General features: G+C 35.5%; 3 protein-coding genes across 3 annotated transcripts; 1 reads left to right on the top strand and 2 right to left on the bottom strand.

Moving 5' to 3' along the window:
* The first annotated feature begins 297 nt into the window (after nt 1-297).
* LOC123886633 lies at nt 298-1,989 on the top strand. Its single transcript, XM_045935937.1, has 2 exons — nt 298-982; nt 1,070-1,989. The coding sequence occupies exons 1-2, from the start codon at nt 298-300 to the stop codon at nt 1,987-1,989; spliced, it is 1,605 nt and encodes a 534-aa protein (XP_045791893.1).
* An 8,385-nt stretch (nt 1,990-10,374) lies between these two features.
* Nucleotides 10,375-10,875, bottom strand: LOC123886631 (translocator protein homolog). Its single transcript, XM_045935936.1, has one exon. It carries the CDS (start codon nt 10,873-10,875, stop codon nt 10,375-10,377), a length of 501 nt encoding a protein of 166 aa, XP_045791892.1.
* A 4,083-nt stretch (nt 10,876-14,958) lies between these two features.
* On the bottom strand, nt 14,959-19,381 carry LOC123886630 (the record flags this gene model as incomplete). The annotated part of the gene is given in 7 exon segments (XM_045935935.1): nt 14,959-15,985; nt 16,202-16,545; nt 16,548-16,706; nt 18,386-18,404; nt 18,722-18,808; nt 18,810-19,275; nt 19,357-19,381. Coding segments are annotated over 7 exon segments (2,127 nt in total), but the record flags the coding sequence as incomplete, so codon positions are not given.
* Between the last annotated feature and the right edge of the window lie 1,729 nt (nt 19,382-21,110).

Raw genomic sequence — 21,110 nt, 5'->3', positions numbered from 1 at the left:
GATAATGAATCTAGTTCCGACAACCTTTTATTATCCGAAAGTTTATCACGCATTTTTATCGCAATTTCATGTTACGAAACCAAATCAAAACAAACCCGCACTTAGAATCATGGAATTTGTGTATGTGCAATTGATATCACACTAGTCCCTGTGGATACGATATAACGAAAATACTTGCTTTTGTACTTTCATCACCCTACTGTAGAGGAAAACCCTAGTTTTGTTGAAACCCTAGGAAAAACTCAAAATATTGCTGAGAATGTTGGTGTGAACAATAATCCGAGTGTTCCTGAGAATATGACAGTTCCCACGAATGTCATAACTGATGTTACTGAAAAATCTCAAGAAAAGGCTGTTGTAACCGATGCTCCAACCGGTGTTGAACCATCCTCTATACCAACTGATGCTGAGAAGGATGTTGAAGCATCCAAAGGAGGATCTAGCCCACATGCTAACACTGCCACTGGGTCGTTTGGCAGTGGATCTAATACTGAAGCTTCCACTGAAGAGGAAGTAAACAAAGAAAGTACCCCTGAGGATGTGGCTGATTCTGAGCCAGAGAATGAAGTTGGTGAGGACTCTGAGAAAACCACAAATGAAGAACAGGACATAGTGGATGTTGATGAAGTCCCCTCTGAAGAAGATCTGCAACCTCCACCTACTCAGAAAGGAATTGGGAGAAGACTGAGAAGCAGGACCACTACACCTGCACCTGCTGTTACCACTACCCCTGTTGTCACCAAGAACTCAAAGGACACTACTCTGAAGCCTGTCAAGTATGGTCCTAAGAAAGGATGGAGCAAGCCTATACCTCCTCCTGAAAAGAATAAGGGTGTGCTGAAAAGGAAGAGTGCACCATCAAGTGACTCTGAATTTGAAGCTGAAAAGGATGCCTCAAGCATCAAGCCTCCTGCTAAGAAGGCTATGTCTGCTAAGAAGGCCATGCCTCAATTTGTTGCTCCTGACATTGAAGACTTTCCTTGTGACAATGTTTCATTTCATCTTCCATCTTATGCTCAACGATGGGGAATCATTTGCAAAAGAAGATTGGCTCTGGAAAGGGAACTAGGCAAAGATATTCTGGAATGTGAAGAGATTGTAAGTTTGATCAATGATGCTGGATTGATCAAAACTGTGTGGGGCTTAGGCTCCTGCTATGAAAAGCTGGTTAGGGAGTTTGTTGTCAACATTCCTATAGGTTGTGACAATCCCTTGGATAAGGAGTTTCAGAAAGTCTTTGTTCGAGGAAAATGTGTTACTTTCTCCCCAAGTGTGATAAACAGGTTCCTGGGTAACTCTGATGAGCCACACCCTGATATAGATGTGTCTGATAATGTGGTCTGCAGAACCATCACAGCTGATAAAGTGAAAACCTGGCCCAAGAAGAAGAAGGTACCAGCTGTCAAGCTAACCCAAAAGTATGCCATCTTGAATCGCATTGCTTCTGTCAACTGGGTCCCTACTACACATGCATCCGACATTGCAACAAATCTGGGTAAGCTCATTTATATGATTGGTACTGGTACTAAGTTTAATGCTGGTCTATATATTTTCAATCAAGTTGTGCAGCATGCCAAGACCTCTGTCACCAAGCAACCCATTGCATTTCCAACCCTAATCTGTGACATCATCTTGTCCCAACATCCGAATATAAGGCATGAGGATGAGTCTGCTAAGAAAAGGGCAACTCCTCTGGCCATTCATCAGAAGCTGTACAGTAAACAGCATGCTCCAGATATTGTTGGACCATCAAATGCTGCTGCTGACACTCCTATGACAAGGAAGGAGATGATTGCTATGCTGGAAGCAAACTGTAAGGAGCTAGATGAAAAGAAGTTGCAGTTTGAAAGGATGATACATGCTCTCAGGGTTGAAGAGGCTGCAGCTCAAGCAGCTGATGCAGATGATGATGGCTCTAGTGGTGAAGAAGAAGCTGACACAGATGTTGAAGGAGAAGAAAATGATTCATCTCCAAGTGCTTCTGTGTAATTTTGATGTTTCCTTGTTTGGATTTTTTTTTTGTTGTTTTGCATGTCTGTGGGCTGAGCCCTGAATTTAGCACCTAGTGTGCATGGTTTGTATTATTTTGTCTGCACTTTCTGTTCTGCTACTATCTGCACTGCTCTTGGATACTATTTTATGCAGTTCCCATTTTGTCTATTTTGTGGCTAAAAAGGGGGAGTAGTTATTATGTCATAATAGGTTGCTGAGGTTGATGTGCCACCAGATGCTGGATCATCTGAATAATCCCTATGCATGAATTAAGGGGGAGTAAGATGAACTTGATACTCGATTCTACTTTTGAGGGGGAGCAATATTTCTTTTCTGCTTAGCACACAATGTGCTACTGCATGTTGAAGCATCATCTGTTCCTGAGAATTTATTTTTCTCAGCTTTGAGGGAATTTATTTTTCCCCAGTGTTTCTTTTATGAGAATCTTATACTCTCTACTGGCAAATTCCTGTGAGGCAAGTTGTGTTCACTATTCCGCTGTTGCATGCCTCTGAAGTTCTAAATTGATACATATTAAATATGCTATTCTTATATGAGGGGTTATTAAAACAAGCATGTTAAATTGATCTACTTTTCTTCATGACTGTGTGCCTACGTTGAGTTAAAGAAAGGTAGCTTGTGTATCTCTCTAGAAAGGTTGAATTAATCTTAGGATGTTTTAGCCAAAAAATTGCCAAAGGGGGAGATTGTTGGCGTTGTTTGGTTGGCCTCATTTTGCTAAAACATGTGAGTTCTCTTGATGTGGAACTACACGCTTCCACCATCCTGTATAAGCAAGATGTTCGGTACAATGCTTCAACATTGGATACCACATCCAGTAGGCCGGGCCTGTGTATGTTGAGATCTCGCGCCTAAGTTCTAAATATGGAATCCACAATAAATGGTCGTTTGCGATAAGGAGCGTTGTCACGCATAATTATTAATGGATCTCGTGATCAAGTGTTGCTTGTTAATCAGATCTTCAAGTTAAGGAAACAATACATTTGAATTAAAGATTATTTCTTGAAAGGAACCATTAATCATGCTGAGCTATTGAAGCCTAATTGAAGACCTAGCCTGAGCTCGTAAAGGTTATTTAAAGAAGGTTGACTCCATTGTTCAAATCACTAAAACCAGAATTGAGTCTTACAAAGCGTGAGTTTAGGTTTTAGTATTGTGTTTATTGTGTTCTAAGTCTTGTGTTGATTTTCCACTAGACTAGGAACTGTGTGTTTTTGCATTGTAATATCTCTGGAGCTTCTAAGCAAGGAGATAGTGTGTGTGAACCATTCCTAAGCTTTGAAGTACGGAATTGGTGTGTGTTTTATGAAGTGTGTCTTCACCTATTGAATCTAGAAGTGTACAATCACAGTGGCTGTGATTAAGAGGAGGTGAGCGGAGGTTCTCATACCTAGGTGTGTCTTAGGTAGGATATAGCACGGGTGGTGATTAGGTGAGAAGTCATAAACGGGAGGTTTATTGAGGGCTTCAAACTAATACTATCATAGTTGATTCACTCCTGGATTGGTATCCCCCAGAGTAGGCTTATGCTGAACTGGGTTAACAAATCACTGTGTTAATTTACTTTCAGTTTGTTTAGTTTATTATTCCTTGTGTATGCGCTGTTGGATGTTGGATCATTGATTCACGCATTAAAAGTGAACTAAAGTGGTGAAGCGTTGAGTACAACATCTTAATACTAGTGTGCCAGAATTTCAATGTTATTTAAAGGAACTGACCTAGATGAAATCCTAGAAAAACTACCTACCCCTAGTAGAGCCAAAACAGGCATTGGGTATGAGTATAAGAGTGTTAATAGAATTAAGGATTACAACAAAGATGGAAAAATATATGCCTGAGAAAAGTAAGCAACCCTCTCCAACAATGTATGGAAAAATGTCACCACACTTGTCCACCGGACATCATACTACACACAGACAAGTGTTACCACATATGGCTCCACATCGTCAAAGAAGGCAGAATCCTAAATTTATACCAAGGCATAAAAGCAAATATCGTTCATGGAGATGTCATCACTGTGGAAGAAAGGGGCACATAAGACCTTACTGCTATAAGTTATATGGGTATCCAAATGAAACTATTCAAGAGAAACTTGATTCATCCATAACTAATGCAAAGAAGGAGTGGAAACAAAAGGTTGATGTAACCAACACCAAGGGTTGTGTAGCTGAAAGTTGTGAGAAAAGCTTGATTGCTCACACTTCTCTTAGAACCTCATCAAAAGAAGATTGGTACTTTGATAGTGGTTGTTCTAAACATATGACCGGTGCTGAAAAATATTTGATGGATATAAAATCCTATGCAACAAGTTTTGTAACATTCGGAGATGGAGCTAAAGGAGAAATTAAGGGTATAGGAAGGCTGATTGACAATGGTCTACCTAAACTTGAAAATGTTCTTATTGTAAAAGGGCTAACTGCTAATCTAATTAGTATACGCCAACTATGTGATCAAGGCATGCAAGTCAACTTTACAAAAAATGAATGTCTTGTTAGCAATGATGAAGGTGACATCCTGATGAAGGGTGTTAGATCGAAGGATAATTGTTACTTGTGGGTTCCTCTAGAAGAAGTTAATGTATCTACATGTCTCTTAACAAAAGAAGATGAGGTTAAGTTGTGGCACCAAAAACTAGGACATCTTAACCTGAAGAGTATGAAAAGAGGTATATCTGAGGAAGCTATCAGAGGCTTACCAAACTTACAAATACAGGAAGACAACATCTGTGGCGAATGTCAGATTGGCAAGCAAACCAAAGTGTCGCACCAAAAGCTGCAACACTTGTCCACTTCTAGAGTTCTTGAGCGACTACACATGGACTTGATGGGTCCTATGCAAGTTGAAAGCCTTGGAGGTAAGAAATATGTTTTTGTTGTTGTTGATGATTTCTCTAGATACACTTGGGTTAACTTCATTAGGCAAAAATCTGAAACCTTTGATGAATTCAAAGATCTTTGCTTACAACTTCAAAAAGAAAACGACTGTGGTATTTTAAGAATTAGAAGTGACCATGGAAAGGAGTTTGAAAACTCTAAATTTGCTGAGTTTTGTGCTAGCTCATTACAAAATGGTGTGGTTGAGTGAAAGAACAGAACTTTACAAGAATCTGTTAGGGTTATGTTACATGCCAAAAACCTTCCTTATAAATTTTGGGCTGAAGCTATGAATACTGCATGTTACATCCATAATAGAGTAACATTAAGAACAGGTACTGCAACAACACTGTGTGAACTATGGAAGAACAGAAAGCCTACTGTAAAATATTTCCATGTGTTCAGATAAAAATGTTACATCTTGGCCGATAGAGAACCTAGGAGGAAATTGGATCCCAAAAGTGATGAGGGAATATTTCTAGGTTATTCAACCAACAGCAGAGCCTATAGAGTTTTCAATTCTAGAACGAAAACCATGATGGAATCAATCAATGTCGTAATTGATGATACTGATTTGACAAGTATAGATTCAGCTGAAGAGACAGATGTAGTCACACCTGTCCCAACACCAGATGATGATCAAGCTGAATCTGATTCTGTTCAAGACTTTGAGCCTAATACAGAGAATTTGAGACCAAACAAAGGTCCATCAATCAGAGTTCAGAAGAACCACTCAAAGGAAATCTCTATTAGAAATCCTGACCACGGAGTTACCATAAGAAGATCTACATATGTAATTCCCAAGAATTTGAAAGAAGAAGCTCAATCTAGAAAATTAAGGGGCAAGCTAAGTATTTGCCTATTTAAAGAATTGTAGCAGTTACTGCATGTAACGCGTGCAACCGCCTCTTTTTCCTCTCTTCATTGTATGGTGCACGCTAATCAAGGGAAATGTGATATGAACTCTTCTCCTAAAGTTAATGTTAATGTTGGTACTTTTGGTAAAGTCATGATTGACTTTGTGATTGATTGGCTCAAGAAAACCGTTCTTGAGACTAATGTTGTGCAAGATGTTGACACATCTTTGGCCCGAGAGAATACACAAGGTGAAACTGTTCCTGAAATCCCCAAACATGTGACTGTTCCTGTAAATGAAAATAGCCAGGTGATGACTGATAATAAGGAAGAAGTGTCTGATGAACACACTGATGTTAATTCCCCATCTAATGAGAAAAGTTATTTGAACTTAGAGAAGTTCATATTGGTTGAACGGTCCCTAGAAGTGAAGGATGGACTATTCATGACAGGGTATGTAATAGACCTGTCCATTATTATTCAGGCGTGTAGCTTTAGTGATGATTTGTTGTATGGTTTGATTTATTTTCAAACCTATTTTAACCTGTTGCACCTAGAATGTGGAGTTTGTGCAAAGGTCATTATGTTGTGCCTGAAGTTTGTTGATGAGTTTTCTAGTTTGAATTCCGCTGCACATATATCTGATGGAAAACTCCTGGTGATTTTGAGTGCTGAGTATGCAACACTATGTTGTTCTCTAAAGATGTATCCCTTGGTGTGGTGATACTCGATGAAAGGTCCAACTAACTTGTTAGAGATGCCAAAGATACTTGAGGGTGATCTCAAGTCCACTCAAAAAGGCACTCATATATGAGTTGGTTGAAGAGAGATCTGAAGGATGTTATTAGCAATATATTTTTCCAGACCTAAGAGCCAACCTCTAGTGGCTTTGATAAAAGATCTCCTAGTATGTTCCTTGAAAATGGAACTGATGTCCTCCCAAATGTTGGAACATCTGACCAGCATATTATGCAGTTATTAAGGGGGAGTCCTTAATCCGAAGCTGGAAGACCTTGAAGACATGTCAGACTCAATGTCTTGACACCTTTATACCGAGAATTTATTTTTCTCCATATGAATGGTGGTATTTCTATGAAACAGGATGGAGGTTGTTTACTCTAACTTGATATTATCAAGTCTATGAGAGCATGGAACTCTTGTTCTGTTGTAGTAAAAAGCACTTCAAGAGATTATGAACATTGGAGCTGTTTCAACTTATGTTCAATGCTTAATTGTTATTTGTACTTTGGAGCGTCATCCAAATCACCTAGGATGAGCATTTTAGTTGTTTCAAGCAAGGAGGAGTTATTATTCTTGGGAGCAAAGGATTACTGTTCTTTGGTATTGAAAGTTGATCAACTACTGATGGTTGATTCTCTTGTGTCCCCCTGCTATTGTTAATTATGATGTTGGTGCTTCCACTAAAACCACAAGTGAGTTACTGCTGATTCACTCGTGGAACTCGTCCCTAAGACGGATGTTGTGTCAGATGTTGATACATCTATGACACTGGAGACAAATGTTGTACCATGTGTAGGTACATCTGCTCAGCCAATGGTTGGTACTCTCACTAGGAAGCAGATGAAAATTCTTATGTTCTGAATGTGTTTCTGATATTGTGTGCTCATATATGTGATATTTAGAGGTGATTACTACTAGTATATGTGACTATTTCAGACCTGTTTCTGAAACTTCTGGTTTGAAGTTCTTATGTGATTGTTGAAGATGGATTTGGTATATGCCTCTTGAAGTTGAAACTGGTTAATCTTCATCTGTGTGTGTGTAACTCTGAGCTAGATGTCCTGGACATTATGTCACCTGATAGGAAGAAATATGATATGTAAGTGTTCCTTCTTAGATGATGTCTCTTTCATGATGTGCGAACAAGGGGGAAATGTCTGATGTGGTGGATATGATATGGTTCCTCCACTACTGATTTATATATGATGAGGTATGTATCCCATTGTGTTATCTTCGGTTGTAGTAGCTCCGTGCACTATGTGGTTGATGTGATGAAGATAGTATAAGTTTATGCCTTATGACTTATGATCTTCATGCTATACTGTTGGAGTATGGTTACGGTATTGTGGATAAAAGCTCGCATGTTCTCTTTCCACTACTCATGTTCTCCGCATCTTTTATGGGCAAGGCCCTGGATTTCTAGCACCTGTGTGTGCATTATGGTCTGTAATATGTGCACTCTGATATATGCTACTCTATGTTCTCCTATGCATGGTGTTTGTCAAAATTATGGCTAAAAAGGGGGAGTAGTGTGTGTGTGTGACAAGTGTGTGGACAGATGTTCTTACATCTGGTGACTTTTTCTGTGCTGATGATCTATGCTCGTATTGAGGGGGAGTGTGAGTAATATGCATGTGTTGAGGGGGAGTAGTGAATATTCTTTCTCTATCTGATGTTTGTATGCATGAATTCAGGGGGAGTGTGAGTGATAGTATCTCTTGATCGCCTGAATATATTTGACGACAAATGTTGTGCCAAGTGTTATGGCACCTGACTAATGAGTCCACTATCCACTATGACTGAGAATTTATTTTTCTCAGATGTTTTATGGGAATTTATTTTTCCTGTTGTTCTTATGATGAATGGATACGCGTCACACTATTAGGAGTTTATTTCTCCTACTTCTTAGCATCTACTATTGGGAGTTTATTTCTCCCTTGTGTTGTTCCATGAGGCTAGTTGTGATTATTCCGCTGTTGCATTGCCTCTGATGCTACTTGACTATCTTGGAAGTAGTTTTATTGTGTGTTACTTTCTTTCCTAGTTGTGTGATCATGTTGACTCGAAGGAAAGGTAATACTGTATCTCTCTATATACTGGTCTAATATTGTTTTAGCCAAAATTTGTCAAACGGGGAGATTGTTGGGTTTTTGTATGTTGACTACATTTTGCAAAAACATATTTGAGCCAAGTGTTGAGACATATGTGCTGATCCCAAGTGTTGTGACAAATGTTGGTACACTTTGGAACAACACCTGTCTGTCTCACTGTGCGCGCCAGCTAGCGGTTTTTATTTTCTACTCAATCTTTTGAAGATTTGATTGAAGAATTGTTTCAAGGTTTCTTACAGAGGAAGGCGCACGTGTTTAATGTGTTTCAGGAGGCAGCCAAACCCTAGTTATATTTTCTAAAGGAATTATATTTTTGGAAAATATATTTTTGCGTTTCAAAAATTTAACTATTATTTTCAAAAATATATCACTGCTGCCGCAATTCTAGAAGCCCTAATTTTGTCTTGAAGCCCAAGTCGTTCTACTACTATAAATACGAAGGCAAGCATATGGTTTCAAGCATCTAAAATCGTGTTTTACAAAGCGTGTGTTTTTAGGGATTTTAGAGTGTTAATTGTGAGCCTTTCTTGTGTCTCATTGATGCAAGCTTAGGACCTGTGTTTATTGAGTTGTAAGTGTGAACTTCTCCTAAGCTTTGAAGTACGGAGATTGTTCTATCGTGATGTGTGGTTTGCTCGCAAGCTTTTAATCAAGAGTGAATCCTAGTTTCTTAGGAGTGTGTCTCCACCGTTTGTAATCGTTGAATTGAATAACAACGCTGTCTGTGTTGTTAAGGTGGGAATTGGGACGGGGTCTCATATCTAGGAGTTCCTAGGTAGAAGTGTCATTGGGTAGTGATTAAGTGAGAAGTTGTAAACGAGTGAGTTTAGCTTCGAAGTAATACTGCTGATAGTGGACTTCATTCCTGGATTGGTATCCCCCAGAGTAGGCAGGTTGGCTGAACTGAGTTAACAACTCTTGTGTGTTATTTACGTTACTGTCTTTATTATTTTGTGTTCTGTGTTCTGTGTATAGACAAGTGTTGACGCACCTTGGTCAACATCTGTCTACTACGTGACAGACAAGTGTTGACACACTTTGATCAACACCTGTCTACTGTGTGCCAGGAATTTCAATTTGAAATAAACAGGCCATATAATGATGACAATCAAGGATCTGATTAACTCTCAATGGGAAATTCAAGTAAATCATGTGTAAATGAGTGATTGCTAAACATAAACTTGGAGATAAAATAAATGAATATCGTCTTTCGTGAGCTTAATTCAGTTAGTAAAGACATTGCATTATATATGCAAAGGTCGGAGTTCGAATCACGTTATATCAAAGAACATGATAAAACATGCGAATAAATGAAGAATCAATTTTATAGCAAAAACAATTTTAAAATCACACTTATTTAGAATCATTTATGCAAATATAAACCAATTTTTAAAAATAAAAAACAAAATTGGTTTGCTTTTATTTGAAAAACTTATTTAAAATCTAATGTGGTTCATGTAGATGAGTTACCTGCAAACAAATATGATAATGGAGGTTACTATCCATATTGTCCTTCCCATTGTTGTTTCTAATAAATTAAATTTATGTTTGATATTACGGTGAGTATACCAGAATTATTATGATCCACTGTGATTTTACAGAAACTAAATAGTGTGCGGCTTTTGAAGAAAATAAAGAGAGAAATAGATAGGAGTGCAAACTAAAGTACAAAAATTAAAATTGCTAACAATTTTATATTTTTCTCTTCCTTAAACATACCTCTATGATAATCTAAAATGAGTATTAATTTCAATCAAATTAACAACTATACAAAACTATAATCAAAGAAACATTAACTTAAAGCTAACAAGAGTAAGATACATAGTCCAAGCCAAACATGGTTTAGCCAAATCTTTAGCAAAAGGATTAACCTTTCTAAACCTCAAGTAACAAATAAAAAGTGTTCCACAATCAACAAGACCAGAAACCAATGCAAGCCAATAAGCATTCATAACAAGAACAAGTGGATGCCAAACAATGCTTAGAGATATATGAGCTACATAGAAACACAATGCATCTGATTCACCTTTAAATCCACCATCAGCCCAAACTAACCAAGCAGCTAGGCCCATAAAGAAAGATGAGCCCAATGTTGCTAAGTGAATGTACCAAAGGGGTGCAAACCAAAATGGCTTAGCCAAAACATTGTATTTTTTGCCTGATCCAAAGAGAATGATTATTGTTAATGTTATTGTAAAGGGAATTGCAATTCCTATAGCTAGGGAACGTAGTGCTCTCTTAGCTTGTGATTTCTTTGTTTCATGCAAGGTTTGAGTAGCCATGTAATTTTGATTTTTGTTTTTTTGTTTTTATCTCTTTTTAGGAAGGGGAGGATGAAATTAGAGAAGAGTCAAAATAATTAGAAGGAGAGATTAAATCGGTAAATTAGTGTTTTGGAGTAAAATAAGGAGAATATGATGTTAAATTAAGAATTTGGTGTTGAATAGTTAAATGGTAAGCATATGGAGTAGAAATCATCACTAATATATATGGTCACTCTTCTCCTTTTACAATCCATCAAATTTTAAGGAAAATAATACCATATTAACACACTTAAATGAGTTAGCTCATTGGAGAAATTTTTGCTATGTTCTCACTAGAAGAAAAAAGATTATGCAAAAAAAAAACAACTCATAAGAAGACTTGAATTACATTGAAAAAAAAAGCTCATAAAAAAACTTAAATTCCATTGTTATCACATTTTGGATCTGATTCTTACATTTTTTTTTTTTAATATTAAATTTTAGAAATTTTCAACATAGTTTTTTTTTTTTTTTATCAAGTAGTCTAATAGCTACAATTTCGCTTTTAAGATGAAAAAGTGAAACGCTCGGGGTTTGAACTCCAACTCCTGCATATCAAATATGATATCTCTACCAAGCAAATTAAGCAGGGCCGGCCCAACACAATGTGGGGCCTAAAGAAAAAATTAATATGTGGCCTAACACGAAAATATGTATTTTTTTTTAAGTAAAAAATATTGAATTTTTGAAAGAAAAAAAAAAGTAAAAAATAAGAACGAAAAAAGTAAAATAAGTCACTAGATTCAGTTTAGTCGTGAGCGATTTGGGTAATGTATGAGGTCATAGGTTCGTTTCTCACTGTCAACATTGTAAACAAAAAAAAACGTAAAATTTATATTTACAAAAAATTAAATAAGAATTTTTTTGTAATAAAAATAAAATATACTGTTAAAAAAATACTTCTATAATATGAACAAAATAAAAAATATGATTTTTATTGCATTATATTTATTTATTCATTTTAATTTAATTTATTTGTTTCATTAATATTCATTTTTTTTATATTATTTTAAAATGTATTGGTTATATGAGTTAAAACTTAAGAGTATTTTTCTATAGAACATTATAAAAAACGGTGAAAAGAAAAGATTTTTGAAAAACAACACCGGGCATTGGTAGGAGTCGAACGGGACTAGAGGGCCTACTGTGTTTGAATCAGAGGCCTCAATATTTATATAATTTATAAAGATAATATATTTTTGCGGCCTAAACTCTCTACAAAAAAAATTAATTTGTTGGGGGCCTAAAGCTCTGGCTTGGCCACTTTACCCTTTTGGGCCGGCCCTGAAATTAAGCTCACGAGAACTATCATTGTTTCTTTTTTATATATAAGAATCATTTAGGGTGAGGGGATGGTGTCTCAGTCCAAGACAGGAAAGACCTTATAACTTTTTTAAACACTTATACAGATAATTACATTTACCTCCCTCAAAAGCACTAGTAGGGCTCGAACCTAGATCCAATACATACCATCATAGTATCTTTAATGTTGGTAGAAAAGTAAATACCACATTTTAAAAATAATCAACATTGCAGCCTCAAAATGAACCATATATGCCCAATTGATAATAATGTTACATGCTAGCTAAGATGGATATATGTCATAGTCCTCCACGTTTTGATTTTGTTACACCTTATTGTATATTTTTATTTGAATCAATGATAACTCATTGCATTCGATAATAATAAAAAGATAATATTAGAAGGATAATAATAATAAAGAGCATTAAGGTTATGAGTGACTCTATTAATTGGTTTTGCTCGTAATAAAATTTATATTGTAATTAACATATGAAGAAAGAAGAGATCTACATGTGGATAATATAGTACCTTACCTAACTCATTCTCATACATGTAATCATTAAGCAAAACATTCACATGTTGACAATTACTTTTAAATATTACTCTCTCAAAGTCATTAGTCATAGCAATAGTTAAGGCGTATTTTAGTCATAGTATGCTTGTACAAGATAACCTGAACTATCACATAAACATATACCAATAGTAGTGGGAGAAATCTTATTATATACATTTACTGAGTTTTTTCTAATTATATGATATAGCTTTATATATATATATATATATATATATATATATATATATATATATATTTAAATGCGACAAAAATAAGAAATAAGTTAGAAAAATAAAAACTATATAAATTTTTCTAAAAAAAATTATAGCAAAAAAATTTAAAATATGTATTAGGAGCAAAAACATTGTTTTGAAAAGTATCGGTCAATCTTAACATACAACAACTTCAAAAAATATTAAAGCAAACTATATTTATTTATTCAAACTGGTATCAATATCAATCAATCAATATATATATATATATATATATATATATATATATACAGGGACGGATCCAGAAAGTTATCGTACCGGGGGCCAAAAATAGTAGTAATATATAATAAAATTAAGAGAAAATATGATATGAATCGACATACAATAACAACCGTTTATTTTGCCAAATCACTCTACTACACCCCACTTTAAACAATATTTTTTTTTTTAATTTTCATTGGATGTTGGTGTATTTTTTTTTTTCTTTTGTCAATCAAATACAAATAATCATATCCTTTTAGACAGTAGACAAAATAATAAACACTACTAAAATTCACACATAATCGCAAAGTTTAGTGTTCCAACCAAAATAAAACTGTCTTTACTTAATTAATGTATATAATCTATGCTAATATAGAGTTTATATTCACAATATCATTATTCTCCATACATATATAACTGGAGTGGGGGAATGTATACATATAAATGATACGTGAGAAGGGGGGGGGGGGGGCTTGGCCACTGCCTGCCCCCCTCTATATGTGTCCCTATATATTATATATATATATATATATATATAATTGTAAAGCATAACAAAGCTTCCCATTTTTTTTTTCTTTTTTCTAAGCAATGGTTGATGCTTATGTGTCGTATATCATTACATTGCATGCTTATGTGTACTTTTTAATGTAACCCTCAATTAACTTCCTTATTATTCATTAAATATATAATAATATGTAGAATACATAACTCTTTGAAATAGAAAAATTAGTCACGTTTTTCATTTTTGACCTTTAAAACTCTTCTTCCCATTTTCTTAATTTATTGCATTAATTTTACACTAATTAAAGATTTTAATGAATTTTTATCTTACACTAATCAATCCTAATATATTTTAATGCATTAGTCTATTATGCATCCCTTCCCATAAAAAAAATACTCCTTCGATTCTAAAAAAAATAAAAATAAAAGATGGTTAGAACTTAAAAACTTAAAACACTTGTAAAGCAAACTTTTTTTCTTTTTTCTAAACAATAGTTGATGCTTATATGTCATATATCATTACATTGCATGCTTATGTGTACTTTCTAATGTAACCCTCAATTAACTTTTTGCCGGGTTCAACCCAGTTCACGCATTTTTTTGCCGGTTGGTTTTCTATCCGGTTTTTTCTCATAACCGAACCGTTTTCATGACCGGTTCACGGTCCGATCGGTCCGGTTTTGATAACCTTGATGTACGGTACCAGGAAGTGTAGATTTGAACAGCTGCGACCCAAATAGATCGTTGGTGTGTGTTGCATATGGCAAAAACGGCGATCTTACCGGAAATGGCACTAGAAACGCATAATCGCGCCCCGTACAGAACAGGGAAGGAAAACCTGGACTTTCTGGCGGTTATGCGCTTTCTTGGCAGTTGAGGCGGCAGCGACAATTTATTTGGCTTTGGAAGCAGGTGAGTTTTGTCGTATTATCCTCTTTAGGTTTTCAACTTTTTGTTGCGGAAATTTAAAATGGATGTTTGTTTATTTTTGGCAAAGGAGAAGGGTTTGACCTCAATTTAAAAGAAAATGAATTGGGCTTAGACTAAAAGTCCAATTTATTTGTTTTTTTTTTCTTTTCAAAATTTCATCGTCTTTTATCTTATTTATTCGTAACACTTTGATCATTTATTTTTTATTTGTAACATATAAGACCATCTCCAATGGTGTAGTACCTATTAGGTACTCATGGTACTTATTAGGTACTACCATTGGAGCAATACTCATCTGAGTACCTAATCTATTTTTTTCTCTGACCTGAGTTTGGCAATGATTGTTCTATATAGAAAAGTTTTACCAGTTCCCTCATGGCCATATACGAAGTAGACTCCACCCATGTTTGTCTCGACTGCTTTTAAAACATGATTATATACAATAAATTGTTGGTCATTGAGTAATGGATGACACCTTTCATGTTCTTTTATCAGCTCGATAACATTATAATTCAGCTCTTCTAGAATAAGGCGATTCTCCATGGCTTCCGAGGCAATGCTATTTGGTAACGGCATTCTAGAGAAATCGGAAAGGTATTTTCCATTTTGCACCCAAATCTTTTCAAGTTCAATTAAGCAGTATGATTGAATCTGTTCATCAGTCAGCTGCAACTCAGAGTGGTGAAACAATTTTCTTTTTCTATAGAGAATATCATCAGACAAAATTTTCCAATTATTTTCCCAAAGCTGACTTATATTTGTTACTTCTCCATAAAGCAGAATAGTAACAAATAATTCTCTTAATTGAGAACCCGTGGCCCATATCGATGATTCTTCGAATGCATCATTCCATTCTTTGTCATCATCCAATAGTCCAAGAACATAGCATGCTTCTTTGAATGTATCATAAATGAACCCCTTTACCGTCTTAATGTGTTCATAGCTTTTTGGACCTCGAAGAATATTCAGTAAGATTCTCAAATAATATCTCTCTCCTGAGGTTGGATGGGCATAATAAATTCTTCCAATTGTGTTTCCAACCTGCCTTTTTTACGATTTCTTGAGTGTTTTGTCCCAAACAAATTTTTCGGGGAACTCAGAATATGTTAACCTTTGTGCTTCTGAGCTTATGGAATTCATTCTCATCCACTCTATAAACATTGACTCATTTACTCGTTCTCTTGCAACGATGGTTGACAACCGATTTGAATCTCTTAGAGTGATTGAGTTTTCTTCTGGTAAATGGAAGCTTAATCTTGTAACGGACGTGCTTCGGTAGTGTATGTCAAACTTGAATATCCTCCAGCATGCCTCACACGCTGATAGATACCTGCAATCTATTTTTATTTTTTTTGTAAAAAATGTGAAATTGTTATACTTGATTTAATTTAGATGCATATTCTAATACTAACAGTCATCATAGCATTCAATTTTAACTATTATTTGACGAAAATGGACCAATCTGTGTACTAATCAGGCATATAACATTTTTTTGAATTTTTATTGAGAAATATATCTAGTAAAAAAATGTTAAATGTTGTTGTACCTACAATCCAAGAAAGTTTTGATCTCATCAACTGTTGTTATCTTAGTTGAATTTGTTGTTTTGTTTGTCGAAACATTATCTTGGATCAACATTGTTGCTCTATCTGGGCCCTTGTGGAGATATTTAAACAGGTATTTGATTGCTCTAGACTTGTTGCACCATTCAACATTTAGATGAGCCTGAAATGCCAGCAACAAACCTCGGTTATATGGAACAACATACCGGTTGTCCAAATTGATGTCTCCTTTTTTCACATGTCTTCCGTTGTCCCTCCTCCTATATGTTGGAAAGCCATCCACATCTACTACTGTTTCAGCAGAAAACTTTTTGGGGAATTTTCTCTTATACCACGTAGTCGCTCTTCTTCTATGGCCGTGTATGCATCAACAACATATTGTTGGAATAATCGACCACCACAAATGAGAGTATTTGCTTCACAGATTCTTTGTTGTATTCGGTAAGCATAATATTCTCTCATTGTAACCTTTGTTCTTTTAGTGTTTTTCTTTTTTGGATTTGGAGAATGTAACACCCCGAACTAACTACCCTTAAAAACGTGATCTTAAAAACTCTTTAAAGATAAGTAGCCGGAGCGCTACGGAAAAACATTTTCAAAACGATCGTGCACACGACACGAAACGTCGCAGCGGAAAACATTAACATAAAGGATTTTCAAAGCAATGAACATGATAGTTCAAAAGATAAATCATTTACATAAAACATAAGTTAAGATGTTCACATCGATATACGACGGAATACAAACGATCCCCGACTCGATGTTACAACATACCAGAGCACTAATATACATCACAACCCATCTAAACTTAATCAAAACTATACAAAGGTAGCCTACACTAGCTCCTCACCAAAAGTGCTCCACACCAAAACGATCTACAGCTAAAGCTCGATCGAAACCACGACCTGAATACCTGAACCCCCAAAGGTCCAGCACATAACAAATAGGTAGAGAGTTAGTAAACATAATCACATACATACGAATATAGAAACGCACCTATATTCAACCTATCACGTATTACTAACTCACACGCATGCTTCCATAAGCAATAACCAGATAACACATACTCACAAATACACAACCAGATAGTTTCACGTCGTCTCGGACAACACGAAGAACTCACATAACACATAACACATAATTGCACATTTACTCAAATGCGACTAATGCCAAACATTCAATGTCATGCCAACCTAGACACGACTAATGCATGTGGTACCATCTTCTTTATCAAGGAACTTACCATTGATATTCTTCTTTATTGGACAAGTCCAATATCCTTCTTTATCAGACAAGTCTGATATCCCTAAATAATGCATGAATTTATGAATGCCATGCATTTACCAAACATATGATAATCACTTAGCACGAAGCTACTGCTCACAACATGGATAACATAATCCATTAAACTTCTTTATCAGACAAACTGATATTCTTCTTTATCGGACAACCCGATATACAAAATACATATACTTCTTTGACATTTTATATAAATGCCATCACACAACACAATTATTAAACATATAATAATTCCAAACCAAAACGGAACCAAATACATGGATACACACACTTCACAAACATCAGCAAAAATTGCTGTCACTGAGGCCTTCGCTAAGCGAAGCCTCAGCGAGACATGGCGAACCATACCCGGAAGTCACCTGCTCATGGCGAGCTTTGGCGAGCTTCAGCGAACCTGTTCGCTACAGCGAACTCCTGGTCGCTTAGCGAACCACACCAGAACAGAATATCTGTTCTTGAGTTATCTAAGGCGGTTTAACACTCAAATCCATCAAAAATACATTATAACATGTTATAAATGCATAACAAGTGATCAATCATGTATATACCATACATATATACATGTATCAACAATCAAAAACACCAAAACACATCACACATACAAAATCATGTCAATTTCTTGCAAAATAAGCAAAGTTGCATAAACATGCAAAACCATCACCAAACATATACAAATTCCCTCCTAGATGTTCATTAAGCATACTAAGATGAAAAGACATGTTTATGATAAAGAAACTTCACCCAAACCCCAAAGAAATTGGATGAGAGAGTTCAGGAATGGAGGCTAGACACCTCCCCTCTCTTGGATCACCCAAGCTTATGCTTAACCACTCTCACCTTAGATTGAATGATGATTCTTGGCCTCTAACTCTTCTCCTTGCTCGAGTTCTTCTTCTTGCTCTCCTAGGGTTCTTGCTTTGCTTCTAAGCTTACAAACCTCAAACTTCTCATGAAAAACAAGTTATGATACTATTCCTTAGTTTGACTTGCTACTTATACCACTCTCCAATTCTCTTGGTTCAAGCCCAATTGCCTAAGCCCACTAAGCTCAATCACACGCCCAAGCCCACTAACACGGCAAAGGTTTCGCTCACAAACTTATGTTCGCGATAAATAATAATAGGTCGCGTAAATAAATATTTAACACTAACCCAAAATATATGCATATATATAAAATATCGATTTACTAAAAATCGGGTCGTTACAGAGAATGCAAAATGTCCAAGTGAAATCCATCCTCACCATATGGAAATAACAAAGGATATTGCATTGCCATGAATTTAGGATGATATCCTTTGCAGACATTTTCTCTTATGCTCTACAACTATATCTCTCCGTCCATTGGATTGGCCAAAATCTCCGACAATGAGAGCAGCAATTTTTGACGTGGTGGGCATTATATATTGTCGTGAACTGTCCGATCTTGTACCAATTAACTTTATGTGAACTTCTTTGTTGTTTGGTGCAAATAATCTATCTCTTGCCATTCTGAATATTCTAGCAATCCGGTTATACATGTCGAGCATGTCCTTTATGCCTTGGACAATGGTTGCATCAAGATCTTTTGCACTATCCCCACTCTTCAAAGAAGTCTTCAAAGAAGACAATTGATTGTGGATCTCATTTTTTGTATCATGAACATAAAGCTGAGCGAATATAGGCAACTGTCCATGGAAAGGTATGAGTCCTCCAATTCTATGGTAATTATGACCACTAATTTTGTAAACATATGGGCCTGGAGTGGAGTTCACCTTTGTATCTATTTTAGCGCCCATGGATGTGAACGCAAAAATAGAATTGTATGCCCTGATTTTTTCTCTAAACTTTATCGAGCGCATACCACCTTTGTAATTTAAGAGTTCTTTCAAATAAATAAGATAAAAGACGATGTAATTTTGAAAAGAAAAAAAAACAAATAAATTGGACTTTTTTTAGTCTAAGCCCAATTCATTTTCTTTTAAATTGAGGTCAAACCCTTCTCCTTTGCCAAAAATAAACAAACATCCATTTTAAGTTTCAGCAACAAAAAGTTGAAACCCTTAAGAGGATAATACGACAAAACTCACCTGCTTCCAAAGTCAAATAAATATTCGCTGCCGCCTCAACTGCCAAGAAAGCGCATAACCACCAGAAAGTCCAGGTTTTCCTTCTCTGTCCTGTACGGGGCGCGATTATGCGTTTCCAGTGCCATTTCCGGTAAGATCGTCGTTCTTGCCATAGTCAACACACACCAACGATCTATTTGAGTCGCAGCTATTCAGATCTACAATTTCTGGAACCGTACATCAAGTTTATCAAAACCGGACCGGTCAGACCGTGAACCGGTCATGAAAACGGTTCGGTTATGAGCAAAAACCGGATAGGAAACCAACCGGCAAAAAAATGCGTGAACCGGTTTCGAACCGGCGAACCGGCCGGCACGGTCCAAACGGTTCTGCAGATTTTTTTTTATAAAAAAAACAGGACAAAACGACGTCGTTTTAATTTTTTTTTTTAAGAAAAAAATCTGAAACAAAACAACACGTCGTTGGAATAGGAAAAGTTTGTTTTTCATCGTAGGAATTGATTTTTTTGAAGGCAGTATGTTGTCAATTGATGTTATGGTGCTATTTTGTGTTATTGAATTTAGTTTATTATATAATTTCTAATTTGGTTTGAATTATAAATTTTATTTTATTTTGACTTGTGATATTTTATCTTTATAATGTGTGAAATTGTGAAATATTGAGCAATTATTCATATATTTTTATTTATATATTAATTAAAATATATATTTAATTAAAAACGGTTCGACTCCGGTTGAACCCGGTCCGACCAATTGAACCTTGAACCGGTGAGCTCGTCGGTTCGATGACCGGTCTGGTTCTGACAACCTTGTCGTACATGCAATCTCTCTAGGTCCTTAGATTTTATTCTAATGTGATCAATATTAAAATAACTAAAACCAGACAACAAAAGAGTTTGAATAGAAATAACTAAAATTCATAAATATTATAAATATTACAACCAAGCATTCGTAAGGGAGTTTCTCGACTCCACCTAACCTAGGAAAAATAAATTACAAAGATAGAAAGAAAAGAAGCGTTTAAAAAAAGGATTTTATAAAGTTGGTCATCTAACATATAGAAATGTTCAATACATGTACTCTATAAGTTTTTTTTTTAGCCAATGTAATCTATCTATAAGTTTTAAAGAGCTTGTTATAGAATTATTTGGATTTTGACTGAAGCAAACGGTACAATAGCTAAACTAACATGACAGAAAATTAAAAACATAACATCTATTTTCAATTGGCAGATAAATTATAAGTGTGAGACATGTTTACATATAAATAAATAGTGAACGAATCATCAGAAAATGCAAGTAATCATATATCATAAGATTTAAGTGGGAAAAGAATTTTATTAGAATGAATAGGAATGAACCCATGTGAAATATGTTGATTGTAGTGGTAGGAGAATCAGTAGTAGTTGTTGAAATTGGGAGAGACTGGTCCAGAGTTTGTTTTTCCTTTTTATGGGCAACAAATATTAAGAGACTTAAATATATTTTATAACTACTGCTGTTACAAACTTGAGAGATTGCACTTAAATA

The sequence above is a fragment of the Trifolium pratense genome, linkage group LG5 (assembly GCF_020283565.1).
Source record: "Trifolium pratense cultivar HEN17-A07 linkage group LG5, ARS_RC_1.1, whole genome shotgun sequence".
Lineage (NCBI taxonomy): Eukaryota > Viridiplantae > Streptophyta > Magnoliopsida > Fabales > Fabaceae > Trifolium > Trifolium pratense.
This window is presented reverse-complemented; position numbering and strand designations above follow the sequence as displayed.

What these genes read in the sequence shown, in the direction of transcription:
- LOC123886633 (XM_045935937.1), top strand. Translation starts at nt 298, where the DNA reads ATGACAGTTCCCACGAATGTCATAACTGATGTTACTGAAAAATCTCAA. An exon ending in TGACATTGAAGACTTTCCTT is followed by an intron (nt 983 to 1,069) that starts GTGACAATGTTT and finishes AAAGGGAACTAG; the next exon opens with GCAAAGATATTCTGGAATGT.
- LOC123886631 (XM_045935936.1), bottom strand. Translation starts at nt 10,875, where the DNA reads ATGGCTACTCAAACCTTGCATGAAACAAAGAAATCACAAGCTAAGAGA.